The sequence below is a fragment of the Sphaerodactylus townsendi genome, linkage group LG03 (genome assembly GCF_021028975.2).
Source record: "Sphaerodactylus townsendi isolate TG3544 linkage group LG03, MPM_Stown_v2.3, whole genome shotgun sequence".
Lineage (NCBI taxonomy): Eukaryota > Metazoa > Chordata > Lepidosauria > Squamata > Sphaerodactylidae > Sphaerodactylus > Sphaerodactylus townsendi.
Window position 1 is genome coordinate 108,819,293 of NC_059427.1, and position 21,713 is coordinate 108,841,005.

Genomic DNA, 21,713 nt, shown 5'->3' on the forward strand with positions numbered 1-21,713 from the left:
TTAAAATTTTGCCATTTTTCCAACATGAGAGGGGGTGAGATAAAGGAAAAGTCAGTTGATTAGGCTTTACATTTATAATGTATCACTGCAATTAGAGTAATTCCCATTTTTAAAAAGCATTAGTAAAATGTGCACTTGTTTTTAAATCCATGAAGGATATCTGTGGTTGGCTATATAACATTTCACTAAATTCAGACACACTTTACAAGATCACTATTAGTCTGTTTTTGCATTTCAGTATAATAAAAATGAGTCAATTTCAGAGGGTAATTGTGTTGGTCGCAGGAGAACAGAAAGATTCCAGTAACACCTTAGGGACCAAGAAGATTTTTTGGGTATGAATTTTCAAGAATCAAAGCGCCTCTTCATCAGATGGGTCAATCTGATTGATTTGATTTTATAGAAAGGTACAACTTTGAAAGGTATAATTTTGAAATATATATATATATAAATGCCTACAAAACCATGACATAAAAGGCAGCTGGTACGAAACCAGAGATATTTTTCTTAGGTTTTCCGTATGTCAATATAATAGTCATACCATCTCCCCAGACTGATCTTATACAGATCAAAATTTTACCAGAACTTTATCTACAAAGTGAGCCTTAATACCAAAAACATTATTCTGGATGCACTTCAGAAAACGTGATTCCACTTAAAAAGTCCAGAGTTTTGATTCTTAGCTCTTACATGTCACTCTATAGACACACACTACCTAACTGTAGCAGCCTGAGTTGCCCACTATGGGGAGTTGTTTGATTTGCTAGTTTATGCTAGGGCAGACAGGGTTTTGTCTATGACGCAGCACAAGAAATGTCTCAGTTGCTTGAGAACCTCTAACACATCTCTAGAGTCAACAGGCCACTTAAGTGATATGTGTCAACTTCACTTTTAACTGGAGCTACTGCAAATGTTTACCAGCAAAACACACTGAAGGAAGTATTGGGCTCCCAGTGTGGTCTTGTGCACCTGCTTAAGGCACTCTCTTTCTCCATATATGTTCCTATAGAAATAGGAACATTCTTAGGAATAGTTGAAGACAACATGGTAGAACACTTGGTTAAGTAGAAGGACTCTATGAATAGCAACACTTACATAATTTAAAAATCTGTCCTGAAGTCCCTCAAGAACTTGTCACTGTTTTCTCCTACCATGCATTGCTCAGATGTAGACAGTATTTCTTTGAGATGCACTGTTTGAAGTGGGAATAGGATTAAAGGAGCTTTAGAAGGAGCAATTTATTCTGTCTGGAAAAGGTCAAGCTCTGACCTTCAATTGCCTCAATACATACAGGTACACCTAAGGCTGCCAAGCATTTTGTACTTCTATGCAAGGTTGTGGCTAAAGCAGATGACAGGGGCTACCTCCTTGTGGTTGTGCAGAAGATATCAAGGGTCCATAAGAAATGTCTCTGCTGGCTGAAGCAAGAAATTTAAGGTACCATAATTGCAGGATTGGTCTTATGTTACCAAGAGACAAAAAAGAAAAGGCATAACTCCACTTCTATTTTTTCGCTTCAGTTCCACTGTCATGCAGCTCTCAAAGATCTCCCAGAATTGCACAGTATGGCAGAATTGGGAGAATACATGACAACGACTTGCATTTCCCCTTGCAGCCTTCTTTATAACATATGAAACAGTTCTCAGAATCAAAAGCAGAGCCATGTCTTTGAATGGCAAGAAAGATTGCGTTGTGTGAGTATTCACCATTTCATCTGGTTTCACAAGCCTTAACTGAGCTCTGAATGTGCAATAAGTAGCCTCTAATGAGGCACTTCTTCATATACTTCATTTATACTCTGCTTTTCTCTCCAATATGGGTTACAATATTCTCCTCTCCTCCATTACATCCATAGAACCACCTGTGAGGTAAGTCAGGCTGAGAGTGTGTGACTGGTCCATGGTCACCCAGTGAGCCTGCACGGCAGAACGGAGACTCTTCAACCTGGAACTCCCAGATCCTAGTCTGACACTTTAGCCACTACATCAGGTCATGTGTTTTACAACCACAAAGTAGCTCAGATCATCTTTTTGGGTTGAAGCTTGTCCTTTCTTCATGAATCTTACCAGAATCAATGAACATAAGCTTAAAATCATTCCTATTTCTATGCACAGTTAAGCTATTGTATGAATCAGTATTTCAACTGGATTGCCCTGCACTGCATGGTTCCTTGGGTGAAGGCCTCTGGAGAGCAAAGAGGAAATCAGACACATATGCCCACTGTGAAAGCAGCAAATACCCCAAGCATGCTATGTAAACAACAGAAGGAGGGGAGGGTACTAAGCCTTCAATCTGAGACAATACAGAAATTTTAAAATTTGTGAAAACACTGCAGAGCATGTCTAGTGTAGATCCTCCTCACCAATTCCCTACTATCCACCTCTTCCTTCATATTCAAGAAGGATATTGATGTGTGAAGCATACTTGGTCACTCTGTAGCTCTTAGTCCAAAAAGCTTGCATGCTCCCCTACTCCTTGATCATGCAAACTACCAGCCTCTATCTGCAGAGATCCACAACTAAAGAGGCCAGTCACTTTAGCATAGAACTGAAACGGTTAAATTGGAGGAAAAAAATAATACAACGGATAAAAGGACAACAAAAAAGCAAAAACACAAGCCAAGAAAAGCCAAGCAGGAAGTTTCCATTAGCAGGCATAAGCAAGTACTGTACACATAATAGAAATACAGGGGGAAAATAGTTGGCAAAGCTGATGGCATTGGAGTTTCCCCCAGAAATATTCTCTATGAGTGAGCTTTGCTAGTTATTTGGCATACTTACTCCATTTACTTTGAACGACCAAGGACAAGTCTTCTGACAAACAGATCTGCACACTTTGTACCTTCATAGATCAGTTGAGATTATTGCGAAGGTTAATGGTAAAAATAAGAGAACTACCCAGTTCCAGCAGCTGGCACGCCCACACAAGGCTTCTCCTTAAACCAGTAACGTTTAATTAGACTTGAAGCAAGGTTTAATATATGAGTCATATTACTAGGAAAGGTAATGGCAAACCACCCTGTAAACATAATCTGCCTAATAAACATTATGTGACATCCCCCCATGGGTCAGTAATGACCTGGTGCTTGCACAGGGGACTACCTTTACCTTTTATATGTTAATTATTGTAAAAACAGAGTCGACTAGAGGCATCTTTTGCTGTACAGGACTAATTACAATATTATGAATTTAAGAGATGGGAATACTCACTCATCAAACTCAAAAAGCTGAAAGGGTTTATAGAACTAGCTGTTTGTAAGAAAAGCAGAGTGCACTGGAAATCCTGGAACTGTTTGGCATACTCCTGCCTCCTTCCATATAAACTTCCTATACTACAACTTCAAGCTCAGTGACACTAAGCTATTGTCTTGTCTACATGAAAGAAAATAGAAGAATTTCATGTGAAGGAATGATTTCAGAAAGATATACTAGACAGACAAGCACAAAATAAGAGGGTTAAAAATGACTAGAAAAAAAATCAATTCCATGTTGTTTCCAGAAAAAGAGCAACAAAATAAGTGTTGCCAGAATTCTATTGAATGAATAACGTCGGTCTATACAACAGCTGGAACAAAGTTTCAAGGAAATACTGAAATTACTGGGCACTGGATATTGGAAACTGCTGTTCTGCACAGAGACCGCTTAAATAGAATCAAAATCTATGGAATTTGATCAGTCTGTGAATAGGATTGCCTAATGATGCTAAGAGTCCTTAAAGATCTAAGGCCCGGGGCATAAGGATTTGAGGTGCTCAAAATGGATAGACCCTTTTAAAAGCTCTCAATTAAAAAAAGACTGGAAAAAAAGTTGAAAATATGGATAGCAAAAATTATTTCTTACTTCTAGAAGAACAAAGGGGCTCTGGACACAAATAAGATTATATATGAACAACAATATATTAAAATTTAGTACGACATTAGATCCTAAGCTCTGTCTGTTGACATATCTGAGAAAAATGCTTCCAACAAATAAAGGAATATTACCACTTAACATGTTAGTAACTGCTAAACCAGTCTGTGTCAAATACTGGATGACTAAGATAAGAGACAGCATTCAGTAATTTGTGTTTTAGACCCTTATTTTTATTTGGCTTGTTTTAATAAAAATTTTAAAAAGAGAGTGTCAGCACTGAAAGATTTTATGTATTCATTTGAAACACCCCCCCCCCTCCTTTCTTCAAGTTCAGGGCAGCACACACAGCCCTCTTCTCCCATTTATTTTGACATCACTGAGGTTCTCCCCTGCAAAAAAACTGAACCAAGCCCCTTTGGTCCAAGTTAGCCACTAATAATTGCTTCTCATTCTCCATTAGGATTCAGTAGGGGACTGAAAAGTGCCCTCCTACTCGCAAAAGCAGGACCCACAGTTTCCTCTTTAAGCTGCATCCTACCCTACTCCTGGTGGCCCACTGACCTTAAGGAGCAGCTTTTGCACAGGGGGCTACAAGAGAGGGAGGTAGGAAAGATGAGCCAGTCTGGTGTAGTGGTTAGAGTACAAGACTAGACCTGACAGACCCAGGTTCAAATTTTCACTCTGCTAGGCAAACTTCCTGGATAATTTTAGGCTAGTCAGACACCCACACCCTAACCTACTTACAGTGTTTTTGCAAAGATAAAAATGGAGGAGAGGACAATGCTTTAAGCTTCTTTAGGTCATCACTGGGGAGAAAGGTGCTGTATAAATGTAGTAAGTAAATAAGGAACAGTTCAATGAGAGAATTCTGCTTGAAGTTCTTTGGATCCAACCATGAGATTCAGCTGTGAAATATTCACGCTCTTTTTGAGCAAAACTAAAATGGGCAATAGAGACCCACAAAGAGTATTTCAGCAGTCAACTCAAACTGACAACTCTTTCAATCACTAGCCCTTGAGAATTCAATCGGGAGCCTGAAAATGCATGTATTTGCTGCTTTTTAAGGAATGCAATTTGGCAACATAAGCTTGCCGCCTAATCCTTCATGACACATACAATATTGCTATAGTGCCAGGAAAAGATGTCAGGCAGATAAATGTCCACTGCTTCATTTTTTATTGTTTTCCCAATTTTAAATATTCATTGTTTTATAAACAATGAAGGAATACTATTGGTTGATTCTGCACAGCATAACAAAAACAGGTTAAATCTTTTATTTTTGAATCCAGGTCTATTTTATTCCATTTTTGTCCTTCACATGGGTGCCCCTTTTCTGTGAAATAATCTGTTTTCTTTCAGGCCCTTTGAATGAACCCGCTATTTTTTTTTTTACAATGCAAATGTGCAGGCACGAACATCTTGTTTTTTTCTGCATTCTGATTGGCTGTTGCACCATCACAGTCTCTGTTGCACCCTCTGCTAAGGGAACTGGTGGAGAATCTACAGCAAACCCAGGAGCCCAAGCAGGACCCACCCACCCACCCACCCACCCCGCAAATTTCTCCAGCGTGGAAAAAGGTGTGGTGCTTTGAAACGACAAATGAAAATATGAAGCGTGTAACACCTCCCCACAACATTGTGATATACAAAATAATAAAATTTGTCCAAAAAGGGAGCAAAGAAATATGTCCCATCCACATCCAAAGGTGTGCATCTGACTACCTACGTGCTCTGAGCACTCAGAATACAAGAGAAAAGGAAACAAGGTCATTGCTCGAAACGGTACCGTTTGTTGTGAATCCACTGCTATACACATTTGGGTGAAATTGTGCTCACAGTCGATGCCAAGGGGAGAAAACTTACTTGGGGGATGTTTCTGAAATGGCTGGCTACCACACCAGTCAGGAGCTCAGGATAAATTAAACTGACATGATGTAAAGTGAGAGAAAGGGTGGCAGGGAAGGAAAAATAAAGCAATTTGGTGCCCACGCTGTTCCCACAGAAGCGGGTTCAACCTGGGATTTTTCAAAAAGATTGCGATTTTGGCGGTTTTTTAAAAACCCGAGTTGAGGGAAATATCACAGGTCAATCCTGCTTTGAGTAAGGGGCCCATGCGAAGTTCTTGCCCAAACCAGGATATTTCTCTTTGTCAACCTAACGTATTTGTACCATGCAGAATCAACCATTGTGAACACAATGTTAGGCAGGTTTCACAGTAGTAATTAATGTTTTCCAGGTTCACTAAGAATTAAGTGAGTTGGGGTATGTTTTACTGCTTTATAAACTGGGGGGTTATAAAATGCAACTACAAATACATACAATATCCAAATTTTAAAAATCACCTGAACTCACCGGATGGGCTTTGCAAAATCATAGCAAAACCTCTTATTAATGTCTCCTCTTGAACGACAGAAGAAATTTTGTTGTTACCAATTTGTTATAGAACTGATCAGTGATGAGGCGCTCCAATGGCCTCCGTAGATGAGTTAAATTTTGTTAAATTATGTCCATGCCATACTATATAGAGGTCTCTGGGAGGGCCAAAATTAATATAATGGCAGTTTTCTGTGGATCTGAGGTTTTCTCCCCTTGGAGGATATGTGCTTCCCTTATTATTTAAGCGTTTACAAGTATTATTCCACTAAAACAATTTCCAGTAAAGCTTTGAATTTGCTTGAATGTAACATTTAAGATATGCTTGATTAATTTTTTTCTCCTTATGAAATATAACAGTTCAAGTAATTGTTGCTATTGAAACTTCATAAATTTCCTTATTAAACACAAGTCAAAATAAACATACTAAATCAGTTTATGCTCTATTTAGGAATTTGATAATTTTCCAGAAAAAAAAATCAACCTTTATTTTTTTAGAAAATCTGTACAACTTATAACAACTAGTCCTGACAACAAAATTTTAAAAAGAGTAGAGTCAAAGAACATTCAAGAACCAGAACAAAGAGGCTACAGCTAGAGTTCATGTTCTCCTTTTATATTTCTTTTTGACCACTATTTTGAACTATTTCAAACCAGGGGGGAGATGAACACCAAAACAAGAGGAAGACAGTGTCTTATCTAAGGGTTACCCTTTCAATTTGTAATAACTGAAATAAAGACAATATGGAAATTCCTAAAACATCTGGGCCTCAGGTAACTTAGTATCTGGTTTACATCTCCCATTAGCAGCTATAGGTCTTTTATCTCAGCCAATAGCGTCTCATGGTATCACACCACAGAATACGGTGCTGGGGCACGCAATTTCTGCTCTGGGATGCTTTAGGTTGTTCCTGGGTTGAGCAGAAGTTGGATTAGATGGTCTGTATGGCCCTTACCACTAATGGTTCTGTTATTCTATCTTCCCATTCATTCAAAACCAGGGGAAACTAAAAGTAAGTTATGCAATGAAGAGCAAATGTATTGAACCTATGGGATTAAAAAAACTGGCCCCATCTGGTGCTCTCAAGCTACAGAACAATCTCCTCCATGAGCAGTTCTTTTACCATCACAGAGCTTGGAGCTTCAGTTTGCGGCACCAGGTGCATTTCAGATGGATGCACTAGCTTCAGAAAGTGAAGACCAAATATATATTCAAATCTTACAGTTGTTCAAACAGTTTCCTGCTTGTTTCCAGGGTAGCACTTAAAATGGACATGCTGACACCTTTCCTAACCTACTGTGGTATCTAATTTTTCAGGGCCTAGTTTGCACATTACCTGACTAATTCAGGACCAGTAGTGGAATGTTGTTAAGAACACAGACTCAATCTAATCAAAGAGATCAGGTGCAGTTCTCTGTAACAGAGAGGATTCTAGGACTTTGGGGGATAGGCACCAGTTTTTAATCTCTGCAGCAGAAACTAACAACAAAGACAAATATGGCACAAGATCTGCACTATGGTTCTTTTGCCAATTTTTAAATTAGAAATTCAACTCTAAGATAAAGCTAAAACTTCCTCAGCTGAAGTTTTTAATCTGCAAGAGCTTTAGGTAGCTATTAAGTTGTATTTCATGCATGAGCAAAAGCCAATAAACCATCGTTTTAAATCTTTAATTACAAAACTGCAGTTTAAGGTTGTTCCCAGCATTCCCAAGTTGTTACAGCCTCTTCCAAAGATTTGCTAATGTGAGAAATGGATGAATGTTGTCCTCTGCACCAGAACACACCAGTTTATTACTCCCTAGAAACGCATACAATAAAAGCACTAATGAGTGATATATGTTCAGAGAATTACCTGAAAGAGTCTCATTTAATTCTATCTCTGAAGCCAAGCAGGTTTCAGACCAAGTCATACCTAGATAGGAACCTGCCTGGAACTTTTAAGAATATTGCTCTGAGTTTGTATGAAGAAGACAGGTTAAGTAGCAAATACATATGAATTTGTTCACTGCTAAGATGATGTCTCTCCCTCCTTCCTCCCAAATGTTTTAACTGTTGTTTTTATCTTTTGTGCTTATTTTAAATGTTGGTTTCACTTCTTGTAATGACATATTTGTGAGTTGGCTTAATGGCTTTTAATGTGCACGTTTTAATTTGTTAGCTGCCTTGATGGGTTTAGAAAGGAGAATAAAAATCTTGTTAATAAATAAGAATACTCATATCAGATGCTGAAGATGGTTAATTTTACGATGGTCTACACCAACTCCCTCTATCGGAAACTCCACAGTAATTTGAGTTCTGCCTACTTCTAAGGAGAATGACTATACTTGTTAAAATTTCTGTAATGGCTAATACCATTAACTAAGATGACATTCTTGTTCTTCTGCCCTAAAATAAAAAGGAATTCAACAGCCTCAACTGTTTGCTATTGGATTCTATTTCAGAGGCAATTTCTCTTTACACGTAAGAGATATTACTTAGTTTTGTTATATGCAGTTCACTATTTCTAAATTGCCTTTCTGCCCAAAAGCATCTACTAAAACATACAGTATAAATAAGCTTCTTCAACATTCCACAAGAGACGTATGCACACAGTGGGGGGAGGATGCAGCTATTCAAGGTGCTACAGAAGCATGATCAATTCATGGTTACCGATCTTCATCAAGTGCTTTGACACAATCAGAAAAGAAAGGTGCTAAGCAACTACAGCAGCTGTGGACAATCAGAACATGTTCTGGTCATGCAAGGCCTTACATTCTGCATTACCTAGCCAGCCTTGTTGAGTTAGGCTAGATCAATAGTAAAGGAGAATACCAAGGTGGGAAAAGAAGCAAGGTCAGACACACACTTGGAGGAGAGCAATCAAGTGGCAGTGCTATGCAGTTGAAGGAAGCATTAAATAAATGATGCAAGAAATCCAAGCTGCGATGATAAAAAGTTCTGGTACCTGCACGTTGGGATGGAGCGGGAGCAGGGCTTAGAGTGATCACAATAACTGGATTGGGAAAAGGAAGAAAAAAACACACAATAAATCACAACAGAAGCAATCAAGTCATCAAAATGAAAATAAATCATATTCAAATCAATTCCAGGGCAAGGAGTGGAGGTGGTGAGAAACCAACAAAGGGGACAGACAAGGTGAAAATGAGATGCATCAAACAGTGGGATCAATTCCACAGAAGTCATGTCCTTACTGCGCCTAATGTGACAGATGCCACTGTGGCCCTCCTCTCCATGCAAATTCTAGGGAACCTGCTCCATTATGCTCTGGATGGAAAAATTCATGTGGATGGCAGTGCCAATTCTCTAGCACCTCACCAACACACTGGTTCACCACTTCATAGCCATAGTCAAGGACTAAAAACATTTAAAATACTTGGAGGCCAGTTCCAGTTTTTGGGAGTCAGCACCAAATTTTTAAGCACCCAGATTGTAGATTCCATATTTTACATTCTAACGTTCGATTTTATGCGCGCCGCTAATTTGCACAAAGACGAAGTAAGCATTTCCAAACTGGTGTCTAGGAAACCTGTTAGCTGCTGCGCTGATCTTCTTATGCAGTCTCCAACATAAAACTCATAGCCCGGACAGGCCATTCAGAACTTACTTAACAGCAATGTCAAAGAATTTATGCTCCATTTCAAAATGTTGTCTTAGGTTCCATATGCCTAACCACAGATTGCTCAGACCTGTGACACTCACCTAATAGCTTAAGACCCACATGTGACTGACATGCCACCTATGGCTTGTCTGAACACCACAAACATGGTGCCCACCCACATTTCAGGAAAGCAGGCAAGGTCACTGCCCAGTAAGGTTTGAAGTTTGCATCATGGAACAGCCATTGCTGTCGAAACAAGAAGATGAGTAAGTTGTGAGGCTCCTTGAGGGAAGGGTCTTGTGCCCACCCTTCCCTGCAGCCTCTGCACTCTCATCCCAACATCCCTAGGCATGCTGGCTACAGAGAAGACAAAATAAAACCACCATACAGGAAAAGAGCAAGATGGCCACAGTAGGGGGTAGTGGTTTTACTCTTGCTTATCCATGGCCAGCTGCCTCTCCTCATGGCACTTTGGCAATCTCATCCTTTTACCTGAGCTGCTGTGCCCCGTGCCAGCAAAAGAGCAACACAACAGAGGAAGTACAGGGTGCCTAGGTTCAGCAGTGGTATCACAAGATGCCACTGGGTTCTCAGGGTGCTATGGTGATTTAAAACATTAGTTACATATTGCGTATTAATGGTTATATTATGTGTGTGATTGGTGCGGCAGTGCACAGGACACACAGTATCATACAACTCTTTTGGTTGATGGCAATTATAAATGTGGCTCTCAGTGATCCACAGAATAGGCACCACTGGCTCAGACAGTTTTTCTCCTTCTCAAAAACTTATCCACATTTATCCAACTTCCAGTTAATCAACATTTCTACCTTTGTGGGGATCAATGCTTGTTACCCTAGGAAAGTGCTTGTTTGGGAATAATCTCTCCATTTGGGTGCTGTGTGGTTTCCAGGCTGTATGGCCGTGTTCTAGCAGCATTCTCTCCTGACGTTTCGCCTGCATCTGTGGCTGGCATCTTCAGAGGATCCTCTGAAGATGCCAGCCACAGACACAGGCGAAACGTCAGGCATGCTTTCACTAGAACTGCTCCTCCCCAACCCGGAGCTCTACAACTTCACCCAAGTGATTCCGGCCATGAAAGCCTTCGACAATACAATCTCTCCATTTTCTCTCTTTGAAAACCTCTCCATAAAACAGGCTTCTGACCCTTTAAGTCACGCTCATAACTCATTCTGTTGAATTTTCACACTGCCAAGTTCCTTTTGAAAACTGGTATCAACAATGGTTTAATCTACATATACTAATTTTCTGACTATTTTTAATTTACCCACCTAGCTTAAGCTTTCACAGAAGTATGAGTGAATGGCATGAAGGCAAACTGGCAAGATTACCGACCCCCAGAAACATCATACTCTGATACAGCGCTTGAGGGAAACGTTGCAAATGGCATGTCGTTCAGACCAGCATATCAGTAAAGCGCCAGTATCTCTTCAGAATAAGTCAGCATTGGGGGCATAATATTGCCAGTGAACCTGTGTGCAAGATCTTAGCCCACGGAACAGCCGGTTTTTTGAAAGTCCACTGCTATCACTAATTTTTCTCTTACCTGGTCCCCTGAGTGATCTATTTCCACTATCATTACACTCTTGTGATTTAAAACTACAACACATGGAGAACAGAGAGGAAAGAATCCCTTTAAACTAATGGTATTTTAATTTCACTAATATGGCTAACAGCAAAACTAGGAACAACAATTTTCTAAGCATTTTTTTCTCACGACATCATTTTATACACCAGTCATATCTTATTATCACTCTCCCCTTAATTGTCTTGGAAAGATGAACATGTTGCTATTTTTGAAGTTACCTCTGGTTATTTTCTGCCACCAGCCTATCACACTGGAACTTCTGTCATAACAAATTTATTTTAAAAAAAATGTAACTGATTTTGGTGCAACAAGCTTCCAAAAAAGTGTCCGCAGGCCCAGAATCTAGCATACTACTTAAGAATTCTAAAGCAACGAGACAATAAACAAAACAGATGTAGTAAAGCATGGAAATATGCAAGAAAATGGAAATCCTCACTCTTGAGGATTAAACAGAATCCCAAGAGACTAAGTAGTATCTTCTGTTAGGCAAGCCTTTTAAAGACGAGCTGTCTCTTATACACCAGCTTTACCTATTCCGTTTCTTTTGTTAGTGGGATCACTGTAGCTACCACATCCCAATAGAAGGCATAATCTAAAACACAACATTAATTCTTTGCCTTCATTCATTTTGTAACATTTGAAAAACTGACAAAGCAGGTGACAGTTTTATCTGATACACTTTTATGGACTATCAGAGCAGCTCACCAAAGCAGCTGCAAATCAGTGACCACCAATGTGGACTCATTTAAGGGAATCGGTTACAATGTTTCTTCTAGATGGATCCCTAAGAATATTAAGCTAGATTTTTGCCCCAACGCAAGAGGTCCTACCCTATTCTACCTTAGCACATGTATCTCAGTATGAAAAATAAAAATTAAAAATAGGCAACGCAACAATGCAGTAAACAAAAGGAAGTGTATTACTTGAACTTCTCAGGCAGTTGCCACAGAACTAGAGGCATGCTTGGACAGCCATTTTAAACTCCAGCACTGGAAACTGTACTATTAAATACTGCAACAGACATGATAGCAAACTTTTGGATAAGATTAGCAACATCTAAATAAACATATCCTTGAAAATATGTTGTGACTACTACTGTCTGTACAGAAATCATTACCTAAGAATATTGATCACTTTATGTGAAAATATTCATGCTATACATTCCAAGTAAAAACTGGTCTTGTAAGCATTTCTCTTATTCTAAAAAGGAACAAATTTCATGGGAGTTTTCAGTGCTTCCCAAAAGTTTTCAGTGCTTCCCATAAGATCCATCTTTTCCACTTAGTTTTTGCCATGTGAGAAATTTACAGAATTTGAGCCAATGAGAAATATCATTATCCTCATAATCAGCATGAAAAATTAGCATATCTTCTTGACAACTTCCCCTCTACCCCCACAAATAGAGTTTTCTCTCTTTATATACAGATTCAGCAATTACTGCCTCTGGTCAAATATGCTTTCTTGGAACCGGATTTCAGAATCTCTAAAATCTAAGCAATTCCATAGTGTTGTTCTCAAGGTGCCTAATTTTATTGGAAAATACTTTAAATGACTAGTTTTAAATGACTGGTTTAAGACTAATGAATACGTATCAATGTTAAACTTCTACTTGACTCACATTATTCATTATTAAAGTAGCTTTCATCATCATAACATTGACAGTGATGCTTTAGTAATAGAACTGTATAAGCTGTGAATTTCAACCAGACAATTCCACAAACATGACATTTTCATTTGCTTTTCCAAGATACACCCAGTACTGAGTGACAATTGCAGAAAAATACCATAAGGAGACAGTCAACAACACATTTAAACTCTTTTACAGCACTCTCTTAGTCAAGCAAATATCAGCTTTGTGATTGGATTCTTTTCTTCCTCCAAAAACTATCACTTGCCATGCAACTGCCAAAAGTAATTCCTCATCCCTTACATAGCTTTTAAAAGTAAAGAAATGGACCTCCAAAGTCATATTATCAACTTTCAGATGCTGGAAAGGAACACAAACGTGATGTGTGAGGGACACAGTGAGGACATAGGTGTTCTTTATCAACAGCTGCACAGTCAAGACAAATACACCACTGACATGTTACTTTAGGCACAATAAAGCAGGGATGTGCCTCTCCCATGCATCTCACTTGTCCACTACCCCTTCTCATTTGGAAAATACCAGACACACACAAATGCTGGTTACCACAAGAGCACATGGGAGAGCCAGAGGTGGTATTCAGCTCATAAAGCCAAATTCTAAACCGGGACTTAACCCAAGCTCAGAATCCCAGTGTGCAGGAAGAAACCTAACTCTTGATTAACCCATGTGCCTAAATTCATACATCATGGGGAATCAGAGTCTTTGCCCTGTTTTGCTAAAGCTAGCAATGGTGTGTTAGTTGGGTGCTGTGTGGTTTCCGGGCTGTATGGCCGTGTTCTAGCAGCATTCTCTCCTGACGTTTCGCCTGCATCTGTGGCTGGCATCTTCAGAGGATCTGAATTTGTGTTAGTTGTTTCCCTGGTAAATTATTAGAGAGCTGTACAGCAGCTCCAAGACAGAAAGATTGTCTAAACCTCTGGTTTAATTTGATACACAAAGGCCCAATATTTGAGGCTTGCCTTAATAACCATCCCAAAACTAAGGGAAGAAGTATTTAGAAACAAATACCTCCAAAGCACCAGTCCACCAGCTCCAAACTCAGGAAATGAGTGGGAGATGGAACTATCAATGTTGCTATTAGAGAGGCTGTCGGGGAAATGCCACTGAAGTTCTTGCCCCTTCTCCAGAGCCTGATGCCAGGAAAGAACAGCCACTTATGCCACTTTCATTTCTGTTGTATCTTTGCAGCTGCTACAGCTCCCTTCCCAGCCAGCAATGGTGATGAACACTCATCTGTCTCACTTACATTCTTCCCAACCAGCACCTTCTGGTAGTCAATGACAGAAATGTTCCTGTCTACCAGATGATGCTTCTGCTCTGATATGCCTGGGTTAGAAAGGGCAGAGGTACAGCTGGAGCAGAAAGGTGCTGGAAAGGAGATGAAAAGGTGGGAACCACAAACATGGGCATGCTTTTAGAAGTAGAAAGATCCATAGCATGGTGGGTTGATATGTTAACCTTTCATTATACCTATTTTAGGAATTATTTGGTTTTAATACAGTAGCATATATTTGTTGTCTAAAAAACACCTTTAGATTAAAAGGTATGTACAAATATGTGTATTGGGGGAAGAAATATGTTAGTGCTTCCGGTGATGTCTATGTAAAGAAAGCCCTTAGCAGAAATCTTACATAACTCTGGAATAGGGTATCATTAATATGCTGATAACACCCATCTCTGTATCTCGCTATCCAAATCTCCTGGAGATGCAGTAGAGATGCTGAACCACTGCCTGGTCACTATGATTAAATGGTTAAAGGAGACTTAATCTCGTAAACTTAATCTTGATACAGAAGCAATGCCAGCTGCAAAGACCTAAACAAACATTGTGTTTCCTATTTTTGAGGGAATTCAGCTGACCCTTGCTGATTTGCTTAAGAGTTATACTGGTTATATTGGAACAAGCACTACTGCTGTAGATGCAATTTAGGGCAGCTTCAAAAATGCTTTCTTCCAACTTTGTCAAGCCTGAAAGATAGCCTCTAGCTTTGACTCAACTGATTTAGCTACCAGGAATCTATACCATTTTAGCACAAAGATTAGATTATTGTAATGCGTTGTAATGTATCCTGACCTGGACAGCCTCAGGCTAACCTGAACTCATCAGATTTCAGAAGCTTAGCCGAATCAGCCCTGGTTAGAATTTGGATGGGCCTTCTCCAAGGAATACTAGGGTTGTAATATGGAGGAAGGCAATGGCAAGTCACCTCCAAATGTCTCTTGCCCTGAAAACCCTATGGGGTCACCCTAAGTCAGCTGTGATTTGGTGGCACACTCATACACATAATGCATTCTAAATGGGACTACCCTTGAAACGAACCCCAGTATCTCCAGCTGGTACAAAATGTCACAGCTTGGTTATTATCAGGAGCCAGATGGGACATGCACATTACAACCATTCCACTGGCTGCCCATCAATTCAATTCAGGATACTATCACGTTCAAAGCCCTGCATGGCATTAGACACTCAAGTTTTTTGCAGGGGCCACCCATGCAAACATGCAAGATTGACAACTGCACATAGCCCCCACCTAGTGCAATGGCCTTCCTGAGATGGTCAGGAAGATTCTAAGCCTTCTGCAAACTATGTTAAATGGAGTTGTTCAGGAGAGCTGTCCTATGAAGATAATAGAGCTAAACTTTATCAAAATGATTTAAAAATGTGCTTTGGAAAGGGGCTGTGGATTATGCCATAGTGTATAGAATAGGTTAACATATCACTGCACATATTAATCTGTTGTAATTCCATTATTTTCTACTGATGTAATAACATTTTTTCATTTTATCACACTCTATATCATGCCTAATAAGCTATTCAGATTCCATTCATCCTAATAAATTGCTCATTTGATGTCCCCTTATACTGCTTGTATTGACCAACACTGTGCTTATTAGACGTCTCTTTGTATAAACTGTTACTAATTTATGCTGTATAATCTGCTTCAGGTTTCAGAAAGGTGGATTATAAATACAGTTTTTAAAAAAGTAATTCCTGAATTTAAATTCCTACATATCCTTCGGTCAATGTGCAATAAGGATACAAGATTCCAGATTAGAAACAGGATCTAAAGATAAACAACACAAACAATTCTTTTAACCCAATAGTTTAGGACACTGGCTGTTTCAAAAGCACATTTTTCCTTACCTACCTGTGTACCCGTGTCAGCACCAAAACACTGAGCAACAAATATATAAAATATTAATATCACTGGCAGCACACTTTCATTTTGTAACCCGTGGTGCAATCTACACTGCAATTTCAACATCTGCCTCCCATACTCATAATCCAAAACAAGTTAACCAAAAACAAAACACAACCCAAAGTGAATCCAGAATACAGCACATCAACATATATACAACCCACCACTATGAGAGATTAATCTTACCTTTGCCCATGCTTATCTGAAACCATAAGAACTGAAACAGGCAGTGCAGAACCTGATCTTTGTTCTACACAAGTTACTCAGCATGAACTCAAATATCAACTTTACTGCATGTGAATGGCTTCTGAATAACCTGGTCCCACATCACACTGGTAATGTGTGTAAAGAAGACGAATGAGGACGCAAGGTGGTGTAGCTATTTACCAGTACACTGGAATAAGAAGCAAGCACTATCATCCCATCTACTTATATGGGTCCTATTGACATAAATTACTGGAAGAGTGTAGGGCCAAACTATGTTGAAATGTCTCCACGCTTCAGATGTCATGCCTCAATTATTATTATTTTTTAAACAGCAAGGAATTGATGAGCTGTATGTTTTCATTCTATTAGCTGCCACTAAGAATGAAACCTTCGCCTTTTCTGGTAATGTCACAGATCCCTCTAAATACCACCCTGGCAACACAGGTGTGCATACAAGCAGGATTTGCTTGTTCACATTAAAGGAATATACACAAGTAATAAGGTTCCCTTGACCCCAAAGTAAACAAGTAAACACTGTCTGCATAGAGTCCAGTGTGTATACAGAACTTTGTGTTGTGTCTAAATGCCAATTACCATAGTCTGAGATTTGTCATAACTGAAGAATTATGGTAAACTATAATCAACATGTCAGATTACTGATTTGTGAGAAAGTATGTCAATTTTAAATTCAGTTTTTATTTAAATAAATCACAATTCTATCCCCCATGAGTCCTGTAAATTACTGATCCACCACCACTTTGTTGACGTATGAGCAGTTACATCATCCCAAGGAATGCCTGAAGAACATACATGGATTACCTTACATGAGCTGCATTATAGCTAACAGGTGCATGGAAATCTCAGAAAACAATAAGTACAGGGGAGAAATGTATGCCAGGAGGCAGTGTCAGCTAGATTACCCTGCAGATGCAAGAAACATGTCAGCCCTTTGTTTTGAAAACAGGTCAAGAAAATAATTATTTTAAGCGTGCTGCAAATTCAATGACCAAAAAATAGTATTCTCAGTAAGAGGTTGCCTGATATGTGCACACAGTGGATCTTCCTTGTATTTAGGTTAGAAACTAGCTCACTGACAACCTCCACAAAATATACTATGCACCCTCTCCAAGGGTGACCAACCTATGGTGCTCCAGATGTTCATGGATTATTCATGATGTTCATGTTTGTTTATCTATTTATCTATCTATCTAGTTATTTATTTATGTATACATTATATTTATTAGCTGCCCTCCCCCAGAGGGTTTAAGGCAGCATACAGCACAGTAAGTACACAATTACAATAATACGATATTAAAACCCACAACAAAACAACAATACAACATTTTAATATTCCAATTGGCCATGCTGGCAGGGGCTGATGGGAATTGTAGTCCATGAACATCTGAAGCGCCATAGGTTGGCCACCCCTATGACTCTGATCCAAAGATGCATTTGGGGAAACTTCTAAGCACACAAGCAAGAATGCTCACACCTTTCCTCTCCACTTAATGACAACTACAACCCAAATGTGATGCAGAAGTAGAACAGTACACAATGGGGAAAAACGGCACACTTCAAGTTGCTGAACGTGGTGGGACTTACACTGGGAGAACAGTGCCAAATCCACCATTTCTTTAGTACAAATGCATCACAGCCATATTTGTATACAAACAAAGCTCCCCTTTCGCCTGCTAAAACATACAGCAACTATGAGCTAGATAATTCCGTCATTAAAAACAAAATAAACGCCACTCTCTCCAAGAATTTTAGAATGAGAAGCAGGGTCCAAGAATGTCATCAGTTTGTAATCTCAACACACGCAGTTTTTCAGGATAGTCCATACACAGTATCCCCAGGTTTTCAAGGTTCTTATGGCCGCGTCCTCTGTTGTACCCCATTCATTCCACACTCAATCTTTAAATCTCCTCGTAAAAACCTCAGACATCCTATTTCACTACTGATTGCAACTCATCCTATACCATTCTGTCTCCTACAAATCCTGCCTTTTCAACGTCTCCCTTGTTCCAACCTCTTTCCCTTCGGTGGTCTTTTTTTTTAACCTCTCTCGAGTCCTCTCCTTATACCAATGTACAGTCGCCAGCTTCCACTATTCTAGGACCCTTCCAAAACAAGCATTTCTTAATCCTCCTCCTGGAATTTCCTGCTCTCTATTATCAGCCCACCTCAACCCCTCACTTTCCTAGAAATGCTTCACTTTCCACCTTCTCGGCCCCTTCTACGGCATCTCCCCTCCCCCAAGCCCGCTGGTTTCAGGGCACCTTCCCAGACAGGCCCTTGTCATCCAAGCAGGAATCGCTTCCCCGTCACCCTCCCTTACTAGGTCGCGCCCGGGCTGGACTGATCTCCAAGTTGAGGTCGATGCGCCTCCGGGCCTCTCTGTTCTCCTGTTTCAGTTTGGCCTCCAAGCGGGATAGTTTCTGCTCCAACGAGGACGCCGCCATCTTCCCCCGCCCCCCCGGAGCCGCTGACGCCGCAGCGCAGCCAGAATACACAAACACTTCAGTGCGCAGGCGCTGCATGAACCGTTCAGGCCACCGTATTTCCTCCTCCGTCCTGTTTATCCAATATTGTACTTCTCTCGCCTCACCGCTTTTTCTCTCACGCATGCGCAGCGTTCTGCAACGTTGCCCTCGTAGGATCTACGCCGCAACTGTTCACTACTGCGAGTGCAGCCTGGAGTCTTATCAGTACGCATGCGCGTATTGCTGGCAAGCCGCGTCCTGAAGTGGTTCACATGAGTCTCTGCGCGGGGTTTGCAGCTGGGCTAGTCCCTGTCTCTGCCTGTGCCGGGAGGGAGATCGTTGTGCGCCACAGGTGGTGCGCGGGTTCCCTTGCGGCTCCAGACATTCACGCGGCACTCATTCATTCGAGCCCTTCCTTCCCCGCGGGTTTGGAGCAGGCAGATCGTTCTTTAGAGGCCAGATTAGGAGCGCCTTTTGCCAGCCTTGGGAAAGTTCTTTGTGCAGCCACTCATGGGAGGCGGCGAGCCCCGCCCCACCCGGCTGCGATTCCCTGGCACGGAGAGCTCGGGCTTTCCCACCAAGCGGAGGTTCTACAGCGTTGGCCTCGTAGGATCTACGCCGCAGCTGTTCACTACTGTGAACACAGCCTGGATTCTTACCAGTACGCATGCGCGCATTTACTAACGCGTGATAGGTGAGACGGTGGGGCGTGGCCGTGGTTAGCAGATACTGAAACTGAAATATTCCATAACGCCGGATAAACCTCTCAAGAGCGAATAAACCGGCTTGTCACGGGAGCCATCCAAAATGAATCCGCTTCCACGAAAGGAGCTAGTCGGCAGTCAAATCGTCTGAACGCTCCACCACGGCAGAAGAAGCCGAACTTTTTAAACCCTTTGTACAATTAAAACTGGACAGGTTGTTCAGCTCCTCCCCAATACACTTTATGGAAGGTGGAGCCAGAAAAAATATTTTATGGTGTAGATCAGTGTTTCCCAACCTTTTCGAGGTCAGGGTACCCTTGACCTCACTCTTCATATCTCACGGTACCCCTGCCACCACCCTCCACCTTCCCCTCCCATTGCCCCTGCTTGCCACACACCCCACCTTCCCCTCCCAGGGTGAAGGGTAGAACTGGGGGGGGGGGGGTGGCTGCTGACCTTGTGGCAGGCTTTGCCCCATGCTCCATGTCCTTGCTGGCACCGGTGGGAGACACCACAAAAATGAGGGGGGTGGTGGTAGTGTTGCCATGGTACCCCTGGGACATTCTCACGGCACCCCAGGGTACCAGGGAACCCTGGTTGAGAATGGCTGGTGTAGATGTTGTTTATTAATTATATGGATCGGAATTGTTGGCGTCAAGAATGTAGTAGATCCTTGGCTGAATTTTTGTGTAAGGTATCTGCCAATTTTCCTGGACTTTGTTTTTAATCTCTTAATAAAAGTTAAATAAATAACTTCAATTTTAAAACAAAATTCTCCACCTCTATATTGATCAATTCCAGATATGCCTACCTTCTAAAATGCTTGCTGCACTTTCAAATAACAGCAGAGTGTTTTCACACATTTGACAGATTTACAGAGCACCAAGTCACCTCAATTGACAGATAGAGAAATTCCCACCCCACCCCCACTGGGATTTCTCTGCAGCCTGAAGCTATTTATTTCGTCTTTCTCTTTAAACTACCCCACCCCCACTTTGCAGCTTGTAGGGGAATACTCGAAAAGGTACTCACACACCCCCTCCAACTGATAGTGGGAACGTGGGAATCAACCAGGGATAGTGAATTATCCTTGAGGTAGACAAGCAACTTTTTATTTGCTACCTGAGGAGTAGTCTGACTCAGCTGGAAAATCAGAGTTCAGTGTCTCAAACACTCAAAAATGAAAAGGTGTACAGTATAATGGTGAGAGCATGAGACCAGGTTTGAATTCAAATCATCACTTGGCCATGAAGCTCCTGCCTGTCTCACTAGGCTTTTATGAGAATGGAGTGCATTACAGACATTCAGTTCACACATACAAGGGGAGCCCAGCTCCTCCATTGTGGAAAGGTGCAGTCAGCAGCAACCTCCTTGCTTGGAAAGGATGCATTCTGGTTTGTCAAGAGCCGGCTTCACTGTTGCTCAGTTCTGTGCAGTTGGAGGAGTGTGGTGAGCAGGCTCAGTCCAAGAGATCTTGGAGTTAAAGGATGCAAAGGAAGACTTTGCCTGCCGGTCCTTCTGATCAGAAGGTGCTTTAGCACCCTCCTGCACTGCTTCTGGGTCCTTCTGGACTTTGGAGGCCCCCAGAAGCTGGCCTTGCGCTATTACTGCTGCAGAGAGCTGGGTCCAAATGAGGGATCCATCCCCCAGATGGAGAGGTGGCCCCTCCCCGGAGTTTCACAGGCCTCCAGTTGTTGCCTTGTCCACCTTCTGGGCCATGAAATTGTCTGCAAGGCAAGTGAGGAATTTGTTGGCCCCTATAGCCTTGGCAGAGCTTGACTTCCAACAAATATCAGACAATTAAAATCTCTCATTACTACTATATAAGAACATAAGAAAGAGCCTTGCTGGATCAGACCAGATTCCATCTAGTCCAGCACTCTGCCACTCACAGTGGCCCACCAGATGCCCCCCGGGAGCTCACATGCAGGATGTGAAAGCAATGGTCCTCTGCTGCTGCTGCTCCTGAGCACCTGGTCTGCTAAGGCATTTGCAATCTCAGATCAAGAAGGATCAAGATTGGTAGCCATAGATCTA

At 41.1% G+C, this 21,713-nt stretch overlaps 1 protein-coding gene across 2 annotated transcripts in view; it reads right to left on the reverse strand.

The window, feature by feature from the left end:
• Positions 1–19,584, reverse strand: part of MAP2K7 (mitogen-activated protein kinase kinase 7) — a 34,990-nt gene extending 15,406 nt beyond the window's left edge. Inside the window, exons 1-2 of one of the 2 annotated variants that reach the window (XM_048488158.1) lie at positions 18,828–19,584; positions 9,172–9,219 (exon numbers count right to left, since the gene is read on the reverse strand). In XM_048488158.1, the coding sequence (XP_048344115.1) occupies positions 9,172–9,219; positions 18,828–19,116 (337 nt within the window). In that variant the 5' untranslated portion in view covers positions 19,117–19,584. The remainder of the gene's footprint in view (positions 1–9,171; positions 9,220–18,827) is intronic. The other variant, XM_048488159.1, reaches the window with a different exon arrangement.
• Between the last annotated feature and the right edge of the window lie 2,129 nt (positions 19,585–21,713).